At 42.2% G+C, this 19,323-nt stretch overlaps 1 protein-coding gene across 2 annotated transcripts in view; it reads left to right on the top strand.

The window, feature by feature from the left end:
- SLC35F1 (solute carrier family 35 member F1) overlaps window positions 1–19,323 on the top strand; it is a 251,348-nt gene that overhangs the window by 14,560 nt on the left and 217,465 nt on the right. Inside the window, exon 1 of one of the 2 annotated variants that reach the window (XM_063329726.1) lies at window positions 2,691–2,837. The exons of the other annotated variant lie outside the window; for it this stretch is intronic. Within the exon in view, the coding sequence (XP_063185796.1) occupies window positions 2,725–2,837 (113 nt within the window). The 5' untranslated portion in view covers window positions 2,691–2,724. Of the gene's footprint in view, window positions 1–2,690; window positions 2,838–19,323 lie in introns of those variants that run through there. 2 annotated transcript variants of the gene reach the window in all.

Below are 19,323 nucleotides of genomic sequence, written 5' to 3'. Positions count from 1 at the left end.
ATGGCCCTCCTTGTTATACCTTTTATTTATTTATTTTTAGGCAGGGATTGAGTTCAGTGAGATGGGCATTTGTGCAAAACCTTAATATAAGCATGCTATGTGTTTCCTTGTTGCTGGAATATGGAACGGGAGCCTTATCCCTGGTACTGTTTTTTCACAGTAACTAAAATAGAGGTGCATGTTCAGCAGGTTTAAAATCATTATATCTAGTGTGTGGTAGTGCTACTGTGGGCTTTATGACTCACTTCTGTCTCTCTGGCAAGGTGTGCAGTAGCTTCTCTCTTGCTGATTAGGAAAATAGCAATTGATCAGTGGCTACTGAACTTGTTTGTCCTACTTTCCATGATGGCATGCGCTGTATTACAGCCTTCCAGTATATGGTGCACTGTGAATAGCTGTTTTTATTTGGCTGATGTGACCTTGGAGGCCTATTGCAACTCCCTGGCCTCTCTTTTTCTCTTCCGCTTCTCCCTAGGGCCAGCAGTCATGTATTTTCTTTCCCAAAAGCCATGCTGTTGAGGGAGCGCTCTGATCAGCAATCCGGTGGTTTCAGTTACACAAAAAAACTTCTAAAGACCAAAGCATCCACCAGTTTGATCGCCTTGGGAGTAGTTCCAACAGAGCTCCTTCTGGGTAGGCAGACTGCACTGACATAAAGAGACAGTTTTCTGGTAGTTTTTCTTTGTTAGTCCTGTTCCCTGAATGAACCCTGTGTCCTTCTAGCATGCTGTTATACTGTCACTAGTCAGTGCTGTTCGAATCCTAGAATAGTTTGGGTTGGAAGGGACCTCTAAAGGACGTCTAGTCCAACCCCCTTTTCTTGTTGTGCAAAGGTGCTGCACAGTCCATCTATATTGCTTCACAACACCTCCTCTACTGTAGCTTGTAAAGCTGTTGGATTTGGAGCACCAAAAGCACAGGCAGGCAGAGGTAAGGAGTAAAAGGGTGTTGTAGAAGACAATAAGCATACAACAATACGGCTGTATACTGTTCCTGAAGAGAAATAAGGGGTTGACAAATCCAGGTAGAGAACATCTGCCACTATTCAGTTCTTCATTTTGATCCTGTTGAAAAAAGATGGAAGTGATAATAGAAATTCCAGATCAGAGCCTAAAGCCTCTTTGGGCTGTGACTCTCTCTTAAAAAAAAAAATAAAAAATTGGGAACACTGCAGTCTATCCAGCTTTTGGCAAATACGAGATTATGCTGGAGTTTCTTGGCCAGTTATTTCTGTGAGTGGTGGAGATGACCAATCCCTGAAGTGGAATTTTAGGAGATTTCACTTTTGTGGCTCAGGTCAGAGAGTTGTGTTTCTGTCCGTATGAGGAACTGAATGTGTCATTGCCTTCATTGCCTACTGATCTGGGTGTTAACATCAGTTTTTTGGTGACAGTATTGAAAGCAAGTTTGGCCTTGAGACAGCTGTGATGTTTTCCTTTCTTTTTTTTTTTTTTGGTTTATGACCTAATGCAGTAATTTCTCTGGTTCTTGGTTCCGCTCTAGCCTCCAAATTATTGTCCAACAAAAACTTGGATTGTTTGCTGGGGCTGGTCTTGTTTGGGGGAAGCTCAAACCAGTAGTTTCGCCACACTCCTGCTCCCAGTTAAAGCTTTAACAGCTTGTGATTAGCTTTGATTGGTACCTGATTGATATGAACAGTAAAATAAAATAATCCCACATGTCCCACAGGCAAGTGGAGCTATCATGTTCAGACTGGGAAGGTCTCTATTAGTAGGAGTACAGGCCTTGTGGATTTTTTTAAGAAAAAAAAACCCACAAACAACAAAAAACCCAACAGTGCAATATACAGCAGTTCATGGTTTGATACCAAAATGAGTGAGCAGGAAGCCAGGGAAGACGCTTCCAGATAAATTCTGCTGGTGTTTGAATCCCAGTTTTTGGGAATGGAGAGGTGCAACACAGCAAAAATCTCATCTCCTTTTGTCTCTCTCTGTCTAAGTGTGCTTCTGTGGCATAGAAATAAGCTGTCAGGGAGGGAGAAAGGACCTGTTTCTTTGCTTTATGGGTGTTTCTAATGATTATGTCTCTGTGGTGATTTCAGGTAGGGAGAGATTGCCATGTGGCTTGCAATGAACTGGCTTGCACCTGTGGATATAGCATAAACACATTGGCTGTCTTTGTATAAATCTGGTTATGGTGATGTATTGAAGGAGGGAGGGGCATCTCTTTTTTATGAAAGACACGTGAAATGCGTGAAGAAAATACAAAGTTTTTCCTTTGCTGCTATTGTACACCAGTTCTTAAGATGAATTCGTACCTGGATCCCAAAATACATGGTACCCTGGCTTTGTTTCCCCTGCACGTCCAACGTTTCCCCTTTCCTCCTTCTCCCGCTGCGTGCAGCCTCCCTCCAAAGCCACGGCAGCCCCGCGGTGGCAAGATTTCCTGTAGAGGGGGGGGGAGTATGGGTAGAGTCCCCCATCCTCAGCGAAGAGGGTCTATCATAAAGGATTAATTGCGCCCAAACAATGCGGCCCCTCGAGGAGCCCGTTTGCCTTTTGAGAGGCGTGTGGGGGTGAGGGGGCACGCTGCAGTCCCTGTGCCCCAGCCCCAGTGCGTGTAGTGTGATGCCCTGGTTGCTATAGCAATTAATCGCCACTTTTAAGGGCTGGTGTCGACTACAAATCCCTGGAAATTACCCAGAACGCTAGTTAAAGCTGCTCCTTAGGCACCTTTCTATTTGATTTTACCCCAAAAGATGGAATGGAGGGGTTTGGGTTTATTTGTTTTTCTTTTTCCCTACTCGTGAAAGAAGCTAGAATAACTTGGTACGTGTTGTTGGACTGTCTCACCTTCCTGGGCTTGCTGAAACGCAGGTAACTTTTGTGGAGAACGGTGGCAAAATAGATGGGGATGTGCTGTCTTCCAGCTCTGTGCGTGTAATCTGCATGTGACCAGCAGGTCATGCATGCCTGGGGAACCTAACAAGCATAGTTTTTGAGGTGTGCATGGATTTTTCTGGTTTTTTTTAATTGTCAAAAGGTTTACACCAGGCAATTAATGTGTATGTGCTTGGCTTTCGTTTGTGCTGTAAAGAGAACATCTGGGAATTACTGCGCTGCTTGTATCTATTTATGTAACCGTGATGGAAATGAAAAGCAGCTACAGCAAGGCTGTACTCTATATTTGTCTGTTTGTGTAGGTAATAGGAGAGAAATAGGAAATGTTTACTATGTCATTATTCCAGAAATCTGAACAGTGGTGAACATAAATTCTTCTTAAAAGTTTTCCTGTAGGTTAAAGCCCCATTCTTTTGAAAAGCAGTCTTAATTTCCTTGGTATGTTGTTAAAATGGTTGGAAAATCTGTCCAGAAGTTTGAGAAGTTCTTTTTTTCCTTGAAGCATTAAAGTCTCTGTTACCTTGTTACTCTGTTACCTCTGTTATACTGCTTCTCAGGAGAAGAAAGGAAAAAAAACAAACCAGAAAAACCCCCAACTACCAAAAACAAACCCCATGAAGGGAAACAAGTTTAAAGGGATAAGTTATCAAATGCACAGTATTTTCTCTTAGCCTTAAACAAAGTGGTAGGTATGATTCAGCACAGTCTCTTTTTTTTTTTTTTTTTTTTTAATGAATGTCACCTTGATACATACACGCTTGTATACACAACATATGTGCATGGAAGCTTGCAATTACTTTTACTGGAGATAGCGGGTAAGATGTTGGCGTTCTTTGGTATGCCAGATCAGAGTCAAACGTTGTGGTAAAACAGATTAGGTAACTTTGATTATCAGCAACATTAATAGCTGTGTGCACTCAGTGCACGCTGTATGTCCTGGTTTTGGGTGATTAGTTTAGTCCTGCTATTCACAGACAGAGGAATATACAGTTTACGGGACTATAGGAACATAATATTCGCTTGCTCTGTTTTTGATATTTCAATACCTGAGGAGCATCGAGTACTACTTACTGCTGATAATTAAACTGTGGCTGAAGAAATAGTCCTGTTTCATCTTACATGTGTCAGATCAGTATGGTCTTTCAGGACTGGTCGAGCTGGAGCAGTTTGAGGAGAAGTGATTAAAACGGACGCCACCCACAATGTACGTCTCTGCAGCCAGTACCTCTTCCCCTTGTTAAAGACTTTTAAATGCAAAGTGTGCAAGATTGCTGCTCAAGGACTGCAGGCTAAAGGTCTTGTTTTTTCAGTTTGTGTCCCCCAGGATCAGCTTTCCTGTGTGGAAGAATAAGAACCAGTTAAATAATGAGCATTCTCTTCTCTTCCTTCCTTTTCATGGAGCCTGTGGAAATCCCTTTGCCAGTTCCTGGTCAGCAGAGGCACGTAAAATGCCCTGAGGCAGATGGCGTCTTTGGGGTAGTACCTGTTCTCCTTGCTAATAGTCCTGGAGGCACTAGGTGAAGACAGTGATGTCCTCTGGTCTTTTCTTGCCTTTGGCGATCAGAGCCTTGTCTTGGCATTGGGATCGAGAGGGCTTGCAGGGGATGGGAGACAGAGCAGGCTTCAGTTTCTGCTATGCTTGTAGCAGCTCTTCATCCAGGATGGTTCTGAGGATCCAGCTGAACAAGGATTTAACTTGGGTATGCCTACATCCTTGATGCTGTCAGAACTACCAGACTGTAGCCTCTTGCCCTGTTCTTCCCAAGAAATTTTGTTGAAGACAGTATATATTTTTTTTTCCAATACAAGATTTTTATTTATTTTTTTTTCCTTTAATGCAATATAAAACTACGATGGTATTTTTGCCTCACTGAAAATATTCCAGGCAGCCCTGTGCATGTCAGCAGTGCTTGTCTTGAACGTGTCAGTGTGATTATACAGGTTCTGGTGGTGTGCAGCATATCGTATTCAGCAGTCATTCTGTATTCTTGCAGAAGTCCTGAAAACTTTCTTTCATCCTTCTCCATCTGTTGCAATTCCAGGACTCCCCTCGGCAGGCCAGGTTCTGAGGGCTTTTCTTGGGTGAAACTCCCCTAGGCCCTGGTGGGACTGCCTACGGAGAGGCTGGTGGAGGCCAGGAGGAGATATCCTAATGTGATAGCAGAAAGCCGGGACAGCACTCTTCAGTTACGATGTCTTGGAGCCTGGCAGAATGGCGTATAAACAGCTTCTTGCGTTGCTAGCAGAGGCAAAGAAGAAACTTGTTCTTGTTTGAGAGTGGCAGATACCAACCATCCTGTCAGCTCCCAGCAGCTTTCACAGCAGGACTGTGGCTGTCAGCTCACCCTGGTGGAAAGCTGCTTGGACGTGGAGGGTGGACTCGGAAGATGGGAAGCTGCAAAGACCAAGTGATGTGCGCTGGCACCTCCCGGTGGTCGTGGGGCATGGGCTCCTTCAAATCAGTGTGTCTGGGGAGGAAGACCTCGCTTGCATCTCTTACACAAGCAAGCTACTTTTTGAGGGGCTTTCTTGTTGAATGCAGTGGAGCTGACAGATGTCTGTGATGTTTTTAGAAAGGTGTAATGGAGAGAGAGAGGAGAAAATCAACTGGCATTGTAAGATAAAGCAATACTTCGGTGTGGTGTCAGTGAGACGACAGCTGCTTGTTCTGATGGTCTCCCACCTGCCGAAGCTGAGCTGTGCCAGGGATGGGGGTGAACAGCGGGGCTGGTGGGCTGTGGAGAGAGATCTGTCTCTGAGATGAGAAAGTGGCCCATTCCTGAGTTTTCCCTGTTAAAAGCCCCGGGTCCCTAAGGGCCACCAGGCAGCTGACAGGAGCCACCACAGCAGGAGCTGCTGCTGCTGGCCGTCGCCCTGCACCACTCCCACCAAGCCTTGCAGCATCATACCTGCTCCACCTGTCCCAGGGCCGGCACTGAGAAACTATTTTTTTTTTTTTTGGTCTTTTTAGTGCTCTGTTTTTCTGAAGCACTAGTCAGTTGTCCCCTTTCCTCTGTTCTTTGTGTGCCTGCTGTTCTGTTCACACCATCCCCTGTAGCTTCCCCTTCCTTCTTCTCCTCAGCTTGGCTCCCTCCTGTTCTTGCCCTTCCCAAAGAGAAGATATTCTTAGGCAAGGGTCAAACACTCAAGGCTTTTGAGGAAAGTAGCTCAGGGTTTTGAGACCAAAATAGCACAGCTTCTTTTTGGTGCCTGCTAGGAGGAGTCGCTAGCCTGTATCCTCTCCTGCAACTTCTCCGGGATCTCGTGGAGGTATTTGGCTTGAGGGGGCTTTGAGGAGCAGAAGTGAGTGGGGTCTGTTTTCTCATGCCTTTAGTCTGCTTAGCATGTCTCACAAAAGCAACGCGTCTGATTAAAAATAAATACAAACTTAGATTAAGATTCGATTTCTGTGGTTGAGATTGTTCAGCGTGACAATAATCACTGGACATGTCCTTGTGGCAGCGGCTTCACCATCACCAGGTGCAGGTCTTTGAGTTGCTGTTGGGGTGTCATGCTCTCAGGGCTACGGATCTTCCAGCCGCAGAGAAAGTCATGTAAGGCACAGCATCCCCTCTAGTGGAAGAGCAGTTTTAACTGATTTCATGTATATCCTTGGTATGTTATTTTTAGCCGCCAAGATTAATGCTGTAGTGGGATAATTACAAGGTAGTGGCATGAACGTAGAACAAAGCCTCTTCAGTTATAACCCACGTTCTGACATGCAGTCCCTGCCTCTCGAGCAAGGCATTTCCCTGGTTTGCTTCTGGTTTTTCCCCCTTGGATGCAAAAATCAGGAGACTTGGACTGTTTAATGAAAAAACAGGAAAGATATTTATAAATGCTTCTAATTTGTATTGTAAATACAGGCTGGCAGGGGAGAGGAGCAGCCGTGGTGAAGGAGAGTAAGAGGCTATAAAGGCCATGGCACAGATGTGGAAGAGTCTCTTCCATCTCCCGCTTCAGCTCAAGAAAACATAAAAGGGCAATGTAATTGGGACGCTGTTGAATTATGTATAATATTGGCACTGTGTTCTCTATTAGTTTCATTTTGGTAATGCTTTTTTTCTTGCCAACAGAATAGTCTCTGTAAATAAGCTGCCTCCTCATTTACTTGCATGGCCTGATTATATACAATTATGCCTTGACTGTTATGACTTTTTAAATTAATATTGAGCTCAGCCCAGTAGGTATTCTAAGATTACATCTGAAATACTTCACTGCTTTAACTGACCACATAAACACACATGCTTCAGCCCCCAAAATGGGAAAAGCCACTCTGCTGACAATTTCATTGCCATTCTTCAGTTTTCTTTCTATTGGAATGGCTTGTCACAATAAGAATGGCCTCCAACATAGTTTTAAATACACTGTACCCTCTTAACAGAGGTAAAATTGGGAGTTAGTAAAGTATATTATGAACATAGTACTTCTACAGCTTTTATGTCTTAAAGTTGGCCTGGAAACAGTAATAACAAACCTGGCAGAAGGTTTTTGTCCAGCCTCAGATCCAAACGTGTCTGTAAGTACATTTCTTTGCCTACTTTGCAGCACGTCCACGTCCTCCTTAACAAGCAGAAATTTCTGTTCCATATCTTAGCTCTGTGTCTGAGGCACCAGTGTCTTTACTACTTAAGCGATGGAACACAAATTTCTCCCCTGTTGGAGGCAGAATAGCCATCTACAAATGCAGTGGTCTGGCTATGGTATGATAGCCTATTATATGCATCCATAAGCCCAGACAAGCGAAAAAAACTGAGATTCAGATTTCAGGGTACAAAAATCGACAGCAAACAGTGTTACTTGGACGAAGAGACAACTGTTGACAAGCTAACGTCAACTGCAGTTAATGAACGTGAAATTTCAGTCTTAAATATTTGAAAAAGATTGTCTTCAGCATATAGAAATTAAAGATCCGTGTGGAGTGTGTGTTAGCTTTCTTGTAAAGCTTGTGGAGTTTGGCCATACAGAAGTAGGAAGAATCCACAATTGCATCTTGTATGGTGTCTGAAGAAGATAAAGAAATCAGAAAGAATATAATTCTCAGGTGTTTTGGTATCTGTGTAGGATAACGTGGCTTCAATACAAAACCTGTCTGATCATCCTGGGCTATTGTAATAAGCTTAACGCAAGACTTGTTAACTTCTTAAATAAAATATTACTTCTCTATGTGTTGACTTGAATTTTGCTGTCTGATTTAGGAGAAAAATTAGTCCCAAAACACATTGAAGGAAATCTGCACCCTCCAGTATGTCAAAGATTGATTTAGCCCCAAAAGGCTCCCTATATTTTCATCAAATTTTCTCCTTGCTGCCTTTGCTAGAAGTTTTTGTGATACCATCTTTTTCTGTTAAGTCCTAACTCTGTGTTGTTTTGCAACATACTCTTAGAAAAGAGGTTACATTCATTTTGGGGTAGGAAGGCTGAAGGATGTGAAAGAACATGTACTAGCTAACCCGTATGCGCCAGTCATTTTTATTTTTAAGGGACAAAATCTGAAAGTCTTACTCATTTTCTGTGCTGTAGCAGAAGGCATTTGGGACATCTCAAAAAAGACATAATTAGAACTAATGGGATAGATACAAAAACTGGATAATAGAAAACAGGACTTGATGGAGATACCTGTTTGAATGTGGACTAATCTTTCATGGAAAAAGAGGTATCATCTAAACTAACTCACAGAAACCCCTTACAAATGCATGTGGAGGAAATCGTTCTCTGCTGATGGAAGAGGGAGGCACAGATGATCTAAAACATCCTTTGTATCTCTGATTTTTGTGATATTTTTTTTTTTTTAAGCTGTTTGTCAAAGCTGCAATTTCAGAGTTATTAAAGAAAAGGATGAAGGATTTACATTCAGACCTGAGGCTTGTTATGTATCACAGTGGTGTGCCATTTTCTAGTAGTTTCCCTTGGTGCAGGGGTATAATTCGTCACGAGCATCTTCCCGGCGCACAAGCAGGTACCAGACCCTGAGCAGGGGGCTCTGGTTGTCCCCCTGCAGAGGCCCTGTGCCCTTCCTCTCTGAGCAGTGATGGGGATCAGAGTGGCATGCCGGACCGCAGATGGTCTCCCCCTGGGTGCGTTTCCCATGACGGGGAGGAGAGGAGCACCCTCCTTCTTGGTGGCTGCTGCCAGTGGGAGAGCATACATGAGACCGGGCACAGCCATGGCTCCCGCTTCTTTGATGTGCTGCTGGGCTGCTTTGTGCGGTGCGGTCGTCTGGTCCCCTCCTTTGTGGCACCTAAACTGTGATTAAAGCCTCAATGAGTGTCCCTCCACTAGGCAACGGGGGGAACAGCGCCTGGAATCCGCTCAGTTCATTGATAAAACCCAGGCCTGAAAGAACGATGATGCTTTTGTGCGAGTGCATCCAGGCCTCCGCGACAAGCTGGCCGCCGCCAAATTCTGCTGCCCGAGCCCTCTGTCGCTTAATCCGAGCCACCGGGAAGTTGGCCCTTGGGACCCGCTCTGAGGTTTTACATCTCTTGTGTTAAAATAACATATTGCCACAAAAATGCTACATGAACTCGGGGAGGCCCGGATGACTTTTCCATAGGACTGTGACCATTTGGAAGCAGAAACGTAGCTGAGAATTGCTGCACGAGGAGGTGAAACAGTACTTCACTTTGTAGGCAGTTTTGAAAGAGAAAAACCCAAGCAAATAAAAAAGTGGTGGTTGTGGGGTTTCCTCCCCCCAACTCCCCCCTCCCCCCCCCCCCCCCCCCCAAACACAAATGTGAAACAATGGCCATCTCCTGGTAGCCAAACAATAAGTTAACTGAGCGTGAGGTACATATTTCTCTGTCTACTGGCCTGAGAGCAAATATTGTATCCAGAATAAATGGGTGAAATTCCATTGAGTTAGCAGGCTAGCACTGGCTTGAAGTAGCACTCTCCCAGCTCTAATTATTATTTCCTATGGAAGCCCCAGTCGCACTCGGAGGCTGTGAATGAGTGGAATTTTTCTTCTAAAGCAGATAATCCAACTGCTTGGCTATGAATGGGGAATGGCATTTCTTTCAAATTACCACACAAACTCTGAGCACATAATGATTTTCCGAGATTTACAAGTGGAACTGTTAAATTAGTTTGTGATTTTTAAAATGAATTTTAAATTTTGCTCCTTTGAGAATTCACTGGCTGCTTCTTTTTCATGGGCTAAGCAGAAAAATAATGCAGAGCTTGCACCTTCTTTTTTTTCTTCCCTTTCTCTTTTTTTTTTTTTTCTTTTTTTCTCTCTGCTGTAGTGCCTGAAAGCATGATGCTTTGTTTGACCTTCAGCCTCCTGATGATGGATAGAGGCTTCAGAAGTTTTTCTTGTGGACTTTTTTTTTGTTGTTGTAGATATAGAGCTGCTGCTTAGAGCAGACATCTTCATGCTGGAACAGAGGAGGAAAACTTTGGTTCCCCAAAGGTTAGGCAAACCTAAAAAAGGTGGAGAAGGAAAAAGAGGAGGGGAAACTTATGCTAATGTTTTAGCTATCTCAAGATGCCAGCCATGATGCAGCTATTGGTTGGCCATCCTTTCTTCTTGGTGCGAATGTTGTGTTCTTCATCTAAGCAGGCTCTGCTACCTGAAGCAGGCTTGTCACAACCGGCAGCCTGAGTTATTTCTACAGTCTGTAAAGTGCTAAAATATGAATAATTTTCACTGATAAATTGCCAGTGTGGGTTTTTTGGTTTTTTTAATGATTATTTATTCTTTTAAGCTCTAAGTTTGGGTACATGTTTAATAAATATATGTGCATTTCTAAAATTTAGGAAACTAAATGTGGGTGGTGGGGAAGTCATAGATGCTCCTTTTGCACCCTTCTGTATTCTCTTTGTGAGAGCTTAAGCAGCACTATGCCTCTTGCAAAATGGGGTTTTGACTCCTAAATTATTTCTGCTATTTCCACAATTTTTTGCTCCTAGACTTCAATGATAATCAAGTGTTGCCAGGTTTCATAGGCATAGGGTTAAATTTGATAGTGAACCCATGTATAAAGGATGGTTTATTAATCATGTAGATCAGGGTTTGTTTTGCTTGATATTGGCCATCTCTAGACGGGGCCTTTAGTAAACGTGTGTTCCCTCTGTACTCAGCGGAGGAAGATGGACCCTCCCAGAGAATAGCTTGTCCTGTCTTAAAATGTGTCATTGTCCTCTAACTGTGCCTTTCCCTCTCCTTCGAGGAAGAGTGAGTAGAAGTGACCTGACAGGTGGGGTTTTGATGGCTTGAGTTAGGTGGGATGGATTGCACTCCTAAATTAATATATTGCTATCTGTGTCTTTCTGAGGGAATCAGAATCCTTGACAAACATTAACCGATCGAGGCTGTCTACCTCCTCCCCAATACGTACACAAGGTAAACCAATGTCATGCAAGAGAGCACCAAAGTCAAATGAAAGCACACACACCTCTGGGAATGTTTGAGCAGTGCCTAGAAGAGACCTAGAATATGGTCTCTTCTGCGCTTTTTTGAATTGGGGGGAGGGAAAACATCTTGTTTGCTGTAGCAGGAGTATGAAAGGGTGGAATGATGTTGGCAAGAGTATAGGAAATGAGAGAGAAGATGGGTGTTTTTAGAAAACCTTTTAATTGATTTTAATGTGTTGCTTTTAATGGCAGCATTTAAAAGCCTTTTAGTAAATAATCTCCTCAGTACAGACATTTATTTGGAGAAGAGACATCTCCATGAGAGACTTTTAAATGACAGTGCTTCGTGCTATAGGTAAATCAACTAAATGGTGTTTTAAATACCCATCGATTTCCTTCTCCCAGCCCCTGTGCTTCTGCTATATTTCATGCTGCCACGCTGTGCGATAATAGTGGGCTGTTGTATTACAGCTAATACAATCTTGCCACTCCTAACAGTTGCAAAAACAACCTCTTGTTTTGCCTCATACTTGTAGACAGCACTGGAAAGATCCTCATCTGGGTAACATCAGGGCAGTTCTGCAGCATTCACACCGATGAGTGAATAGTTGTGGAAAGCTGTCAAACATAATCCTTATTGCTAACACAGAATGTGTTTCTTCAGCTTTAATTTCTATCAGTTTGACGTAATTTTAGTTGAGTGTCTTTGTTATAGAGAAGTAGCAGTGAGTACTTATATAATTTAATAATTCTTGTAACTTTAATGAAGGCTTCATATCAGCAGAGCCCTTTAGAACTTTCATTGATGCCTTAACACTGAGTAGGTGTGGAGGCTGAGGGACACCATCTGCTTGCTTTATGAAAACTTGCTCTAATTTGGTCAAGTGTTACACTTCTGAAAAAACAAACACAAATCGCATACAGATGCCCTATAATACAGCTTGCATTTGGCAACACACCAGACTTCAAGTGTTCCTCTAACAAGACACAGATATATCTCCTACTCGAATAATATAAATGCCATGGAGCCACCAAACAGGACATGAGGAAAGTTTCATCGTCTTCCTACTTTGGCTTTCCAGCATTAAAACAATTGTTGACACAATTGAGGAAGAGGTAGTACTGAGCATGGATAGCCCATAGTAATCCATAGATACCATATCTTAAATTGTCTTTGTTGTCAATATGATATTAGTATATTATCTCCATTTGATACCATCACGTTGATATCAGTATGTTGTTTGATAGGTGCCTGGTATCTAACCATTGAGATGCAGCCGCCTTCCTAGGAAATGTGTCATATTCTCAAACCCCACTTAGTTCAGGCAGAGCATGGATCACTTTTAAGGATCAAGCCTTTAAAATAACGTGTTTTGTGGGTGTCATCTAGAACCCTCCAAAATGTGTCTCCTACCAAGAGTTTCAGAGCTCTGTAAATATGCTTCTGTCTTCAGGAACAAAACCTGAATTTGGGGAATCTAACTTGGAACGGTGGTAACATAAATGTCAGCATCAGAGTCAAAAAAGGAAAATATATTCAGATTTCCCATGGACAAATAAAAGGTGGTGTTTTTACCGATGAAGAAGATAAATTTTTCCATGTGTGACAGTACCATCCTCTGGCCTGCTGATGTAAAGTCTAGAATCTTGCAAATAAGCAGCAAAGTTGCATAAAGATGGTTGCTGTACAAAATGGCTAGATAAAATTAATTCTGCTTCTGGAAAAATAAAGGCACGTATCTTTAACTCAGTGACTTTGCAGTAATTACCCTCAGCTACTGCCTGCTAAATCTTGGCTAAATCTTAATTGACATACTCAATTGTAAAACTATAAGTTGGGGAAAGGAAGGACCTCCCTTGTCTTTAGCTGCAATAACACAGCTAAGTCCAATAAGGGTTCGTTATCTCGCCAAGTACATTTAGCAAAAGATTTTCTAATAGTTTGATGTCCCTACAAGAAAAAAGAATACGCACAATCTCTGAAGAATATAAAACATGCAATTGATAAGTCAAGTTGATCAAATTAATTCTGGCAGTCTGTAGAGGGAAGGTGGGGTCTTCTGCTCGCTGACATTGTGGTGGCTGCAAATGTTGATAGCTAAAGAAAAAACAATGAGTCTGCCTGTGCAAAAGCTGTGTTTCAGGGCTGGCAATAATTCTATTTTTAGAAATCTTGAGTTCTGTAGACTCTCTTTACATCCCAATACAAGCTTTCCAGTTTTGCAAATGGGATTTTCTCTTATCTTTGACTTAGAGGCAAAACCGCACCAATAAAAATCCTCACAAAACCAACAACTGCTAAAAAAACCCAAACCTTACATTTAGTGAACAAGTTTAAAGCCTCATTTAGAATTTTGCACAGGGGTCCTGTGAAATATAGTTGTTATTATACCCACCAGAATATTTAAAGCAGCAGCTTCTATCTTTGTCAATATTGAATACTATTTAGCCTCCAAAGAGGCTTGCTGATACCAGCGGCTTTGGAACATTCCCTTGGTTTGGTTGCTCCTCTAATGTGGGGTCTTTGTTGCGTGTTTTGAGGAAAGAGGCATAAAAAAATCAGACCATTTCTATATTGTCTAAGTATCCTAAGTAGAAAGCTGTGATTTTTCAAGGAGGACGACTGTAACTCAGCTTACTTGTTGGCTCTTGTCCACTGAATACAGATCATATGATGTAAAGTTTACTGAGAAGAAAGCTGTCGTATATTAGAAAGGCTTTTCTCTGAAAGGAATAACTAGTGAACTATAGACACCTGGATGTACTCAGGGAATTACTAAACATATCTCTGTGTGCCTGCATACAAGTTTTGGGTATTGTAAAGATCACAAAGCAAGCCTAAATAATCCAACATAGCATTTTGGGGATCAGCATTCCCCCGAGGAGGTTTTACAAGATGAAACTGGCTGCTGCTTTCGTCTGCACTCCACATGTGTGTGTTCTGAAGTGCCTTCTCCAGGCTCGTCTGTCCAAGTGGCAACCAGGTGTGGCTTTGAACTTTCCCCGGCCCTGCTCTTCATCTCTTTTATTTTTGGCACTTGTGAATCAACAGGTGGGTCAAAGGTAGGGATTCGCGTGCTGCCTGGCTTCAATGCTGGTGCGTGAGGTCAGATTCCTGCAAACAGAATACCATCTCCAGTGCTGTTTGTGAGAGCCATCTGTGCCCAGTACCTGTACTGGGAGCCGGAGCTCGATGTTGTGATGTGAGCAGGTGTGCGCTGGTACAGATAGAGCAAACCAGTGGGTGAGCACCTGCAAAACTGTTGTGGGCAGCCATTCCTAGAGAAAAGCAGTGAAATAACTGAATGGCCAGAGCCTCTGATGTTAGACACAGATTGGCTACGGGTTATATTGGATTCTGAATCTGATTTATACTTGCAATTTAAAGTTACTTTGCTACAGCTGCTTTTTTTTTTCTTCCTTTTTTTTTTTTAAATCTCGAAGGGTCACATAGGAGAACAGAGATTCTTTTTACTGAATTTGGCATCACCCCATTTTTTTAACTGCTTTCTACGTGATTTTCCGCAACAACCAGAGCGGTAGTTTCCAGCTGACTTTCACGTGAACTGGACAGAAGCAGGAAGAAATTCTGTCTCTGGCATTTATAGCTGACTTCTTGGCATGGGAAAATGAACGAGCGTGCAGACCACGAACACAGGCAGTATTTCTTAAGATGAGCTTGAACAGCAGCAGCATCTGATGAAGTGGAAAAATGAGCTTTTCTGTTCCAAAGGTTTCATATTTTCTAGGGCAAGGCAGGAAGTGTTCTCTTCCAAAAGGAAAGGAAATCGGAGGGAGGCTGATGAAGTGATATGCATGCTGACAGAGGGAATAAAAGGCAAATAATACTTCTAAGAAATATTATACACCCAAAAGTATATCTTTGTGGAATTTCTAGTGGTAGAAGTGATTTGCTGTGTTTTTGACACTATTAAAATGCGATAGGTGACCACATCAAAACCGGCTGTAATCTGAAAGGGCAATTGTGTCTTCCCCTTGTTTTTTCTTACCATGTTTAATTTTGTCTTTTGTACCAGAGAAGATGGACTTCGAGCTTTTTAAGCAAGGACCATGTGTGCAGGAAGCATTTGCCATATTGTCATAGCTATCAGTGATAAATACAGTATTGGTAGAAACTTTATGAACTGGTTGTTTCTTTGCCTATCTAGTATCCTCCCACTACTCCTTTGTCCTGTGAGTTCTCTAAATCCATGCTTTGCTGTGCCTGAAGTAATGCTGAACGCTGTAACTTAGCATTTAAGTTACTGGGCACTGAGGTTACTTGGTATGTAGCTAATTCAGGTCTTCAGGCTGCTAAAAATCCTGAGGCATCAGGATAATCAGCCTGCACCAACGGGGAACGGTGATTTATTCTTGTTGATATCTTTTTCCGAATAGTTGGCCCTTTCATAAAAAATCTGTTTGCCTAGATATACAGCAGCGTTGGCTCCCTGGGTTAGTAGCTAATTATAAAATGCCCTGCAGTTCTCTTTCAAAGCAAGATGAATTTAACAGGGCTTTCATATGTCTTATTTTTTTTGTGTACAAGGTAAGAGTTTAAAGGTCTCTTAGCTTCAGGAGTGCCTGAAAAAGACTTGCAGAGGTGGCACAACCAGAGCTATGGGGCAGGCAGCTGGGAAAGGGCATGGGTCCCGCTGCCTGAATAGGAGCCTGGGGCAGGGTCTGAGTTGGTATCTTGTTTTTCTCGTGCTTTTCACATTTTGTTTATTGTGATCATAATGCTATAGGGATCGGTCGCAGTCTTTTCCTTAGCTTCAGGGGGGTTTGGATCAGGTGCAGTGGGATTTGTTCTCCCAGTGGTGACTGCGGCGTAGGGAACAGTGATTCTGCACCGGGGGTCCAACCAGGACAAGTTGCAAGTGCTGGATGTCCCTTTGTCAGGGTGCTAGTAAATAAGACTGGATCAGTCACTTAAGGTCGTAATTTGTCAGTGAGAAACCCACCTGCCGAGAGAAGCTTATCCAGCACTCAGTAAGGAGAACGTTCCCTGGGGGTCATCCCCGCTCCACAGTAGGGTGGATGCAATGTGGGGCATCCTGTTCAGTCTCTGATTTTCTTTCAAATGTTGTACCTTTTGGCTGTCTTGTGAACTCCCAGCCTCGATCTGCTTTCCATGTGCTCTCTTCCTACCTTTGTGCCTGGCTTTCTACCTCTCCCTGTGTTCTCTGGTCCTTTCTAGCATGCGCTTCTTGACCACGTCACATTTTCATGCTTGCTTTCATACTTCTCGCCTTTCAATTAATGAATTTCTCATAATCCTGTTACACTCATACTCCTACACGTGTCTCTTTGCTTTACCAACACCAAGCTGTTTTAAGATTAATAATAATTTCTAAACAAAAAACCATGAACAATCGGTCCGTCTTTTGCATATAACTGCAGGGCATTGAGAATGCATGCAGAGGTATTCTAAACTACACGTTCTGCATGTGAAGCCTGTAGCTTATATCACCGCAGGTGAGGAAAAATGATTTATTTTTTTCATTTATCTGTATGATAAATATAATCCCTGTCTGTCTGGGAGCACTCAGAAGCCACCAGCAGCAGCTAGATCTGTCTCCCTGCCTGTGCATCTCTGTGGTATTAAAGAAGACCGAATATACTTTTAATCATTGATATGAAGTGTGGTTACTCAAGATTTTATTGTTGTAATTTATGGATTTGATGGAAAGGTTTCTGGAGAAGGGTCTCTCCATATACACATAGAACATCACTAAAGTTCTCTTTTGAAATAGTGCTCACACACAAAACTTGCACCATTTTCTCTGTAACCATAGGGAGGAAAATGAAAACAAGTTAATATTGCTGAATGAAGCTTAAGGGCAAGATGCATCTCAGAGTAATTACTGAAGCTGGATTTTGGCCAGGACACCAAGCCAACAGACTACTCAACCCCAAAATGATATGGTTTCTTTAACATTCATAAGTAATCGGGAGATTTCGTATTTGCTTTTTATCTTAGAGGCGGATGTTGGGAATAGGTATAGCCAGCTGTCACACAATCCAGCTTAGAAGAACGCTTGTATTTCCAGCCAGTTAAGGCATCTGTGCAGCTGGAGATTTTTTTCTACACCTCTTTAAAAAAAACACCACCTATCAATAACATATGAAAAGACTTCAGTTTCTTTAATTTCGGAACTGTCTTAAACTGTGCTTTAAGGAATACCTGTTAAAAATAATTGGTTTTTTTCCCCCCTAAATACACACTAAAGAGTTGCGCAAACCAGAACGCAAAGCTGATTTGCTTTGATACAAGTTGCTTCTGAACCTCTTGTATTATTTTTAACCCAGAGGTGAAAATGTTACATTAAGTATGTGTTCCTGTGGTGTTTCTTTTGGTTTGACCTTTCTTTTACTACCAAAATGTTTCATCGGTGCATATTTCAAATGCACGTCAACTTTCTGTCAAAGGCTGTGGTGAGAAGGAGAAGCAATAGATTTTGCAGGAGTACACATTTATACATCTTGCAGTTATGGGAATTTATTGTATATCCTTTGTTTTACTTTTTTTTTGTATTTTATAGTCTTATTTGGATGAAAAAAAGCTGGAGAAGTGCAGTGTGTTTATATATCTATATCTATATTGTGAGTGAGAGATACAAGCCACTATTTGATGGAGATCCAATTTTAGCTCCTTTTCTCTACAGTGGAGTCATATTTTCACAGACTGACCTTTGCATTGTGTTGACTTTAAAATCAGTAAGAACAGACCTACATTAGATCAAGCCTCACGTTTTCAAATAAACTTTTTTCAAATCATCAGTATCTTTCTGTCTTCCCCCCCCCCGTGCTTAGTAGAGGTACAGTTTATTCTTCAGAAAGCAGCTAGTTTGTCAGTCTGAAGACTTGACTTGTCTTTGCTCTTACTTATCTAAGGTCTTGCTGACTCACAGTCTCAGAGTGCTGATCTATTTGTAATTTTATTTTCATCAGCAAGGTAAAATTCTTCCATAACATTTAATTGCAAATCAACTTTTCTGTGACATAAATTTGCCTTGGTATGCGGCTATCTTTTTGCAAATCTCAGGCCTGGCTATGACTAAACTAAATTGATATAGCAAAAGCCTTGATTTGGTGAGGAATGGGATATTTCCCAGCTTCTTTACGTAACCTGAAAAATGATATTATTAACTATTTCCGGAATAAGTACTACAACAGCATATATGTATTTTGGTTTTGTCTATATTTAATTTTATTGCTTGTTCTTAATATGTTGTAGTACCGCTGCCTAATTCTGTTACTACTAAAAACAACAAAGGGATGAATTTGCTATTCTATAGCAAAGCAAAATCCCACATGTGTGGGTCTGAGGAGTATGTAGCGACCCTGTCATAATAAAGGACTAGTCCATTTCCTTCTAGAAATGCAGATAAATCTTCGCTATTGCCACCACATCGGCATGAGAATCCTAGACCTTAAGGTTGTCCTTCAGCTCCCCACCACTCTTTTCCAGCGAATACCCCCGTACTGTTTGAACTCGGTTCTGCTCCTTCCTCTTGAGCTGCATTTGCCATAATTAGCACAAACTCTGTCGAGGGGGGAAAAAAATGAGAAGATGAAGGTTATTTTTAGCAGGCAGAGCTTCCACCAAGCCTGGGGAGAGGCTGCTGGAGTGACTCTGGAGGTGTGGTCGTGGTGGGGGCTGACACCTCTGCTTGAGATGGGGACCTGGCACTGTCCCCCCTTGACGTGCTGTCTCCTGGTGCTCATTGCTGCCCTGGGATGAGCTTGCCCTCCCCAGGGTGGGATATTTGGTAGAGTGCACAGTGGATATTTCTGGTTGATTTTATTTTCTAAGCTTAAGCCAAAATATACGATTTCTGAAAATACAACCAGAGAAAGGGGATGTTGTTTGCCTTAAGAAATTCTAATGATTTTTTTTGCCCCCTTTTTTTGTTTAAAACCAGTGTTACCTCCAGAGTTTGCATATAAACCCTGATGAACTCCAAGGGAGGAGTGTGTGCCAGCTGTCAATCTCTAACACTTAGGAATTTGGTAAAATTACACAGCATTGAGAAATTGCAGTTAACGTATTCTCAGCAGAGTCTTTTTGGGTTATGTTTCTACTGGGTGTGCTCTAGTT

Source organism: Chroicocephalus ridibundus, chromosome 3 (genome assembly GCF_963924245.1).
Source record: "Chroicocephalus ridibundus chromosome 3, bChrRid1.1, whole genome shotgun sequence".
In the NCBI taxonomy this organism is placed as follows: Eukaryota; Metazoa; Chordata; class Aves; order Charadriiformes; family Laridae; genus Chroicocephalus; species Chroicocephalus ridibundus.
Note: the sequence above shows the minus strand (reverse complement) of the source record. Positions and strands in the feature narration are given on the sequence as shown.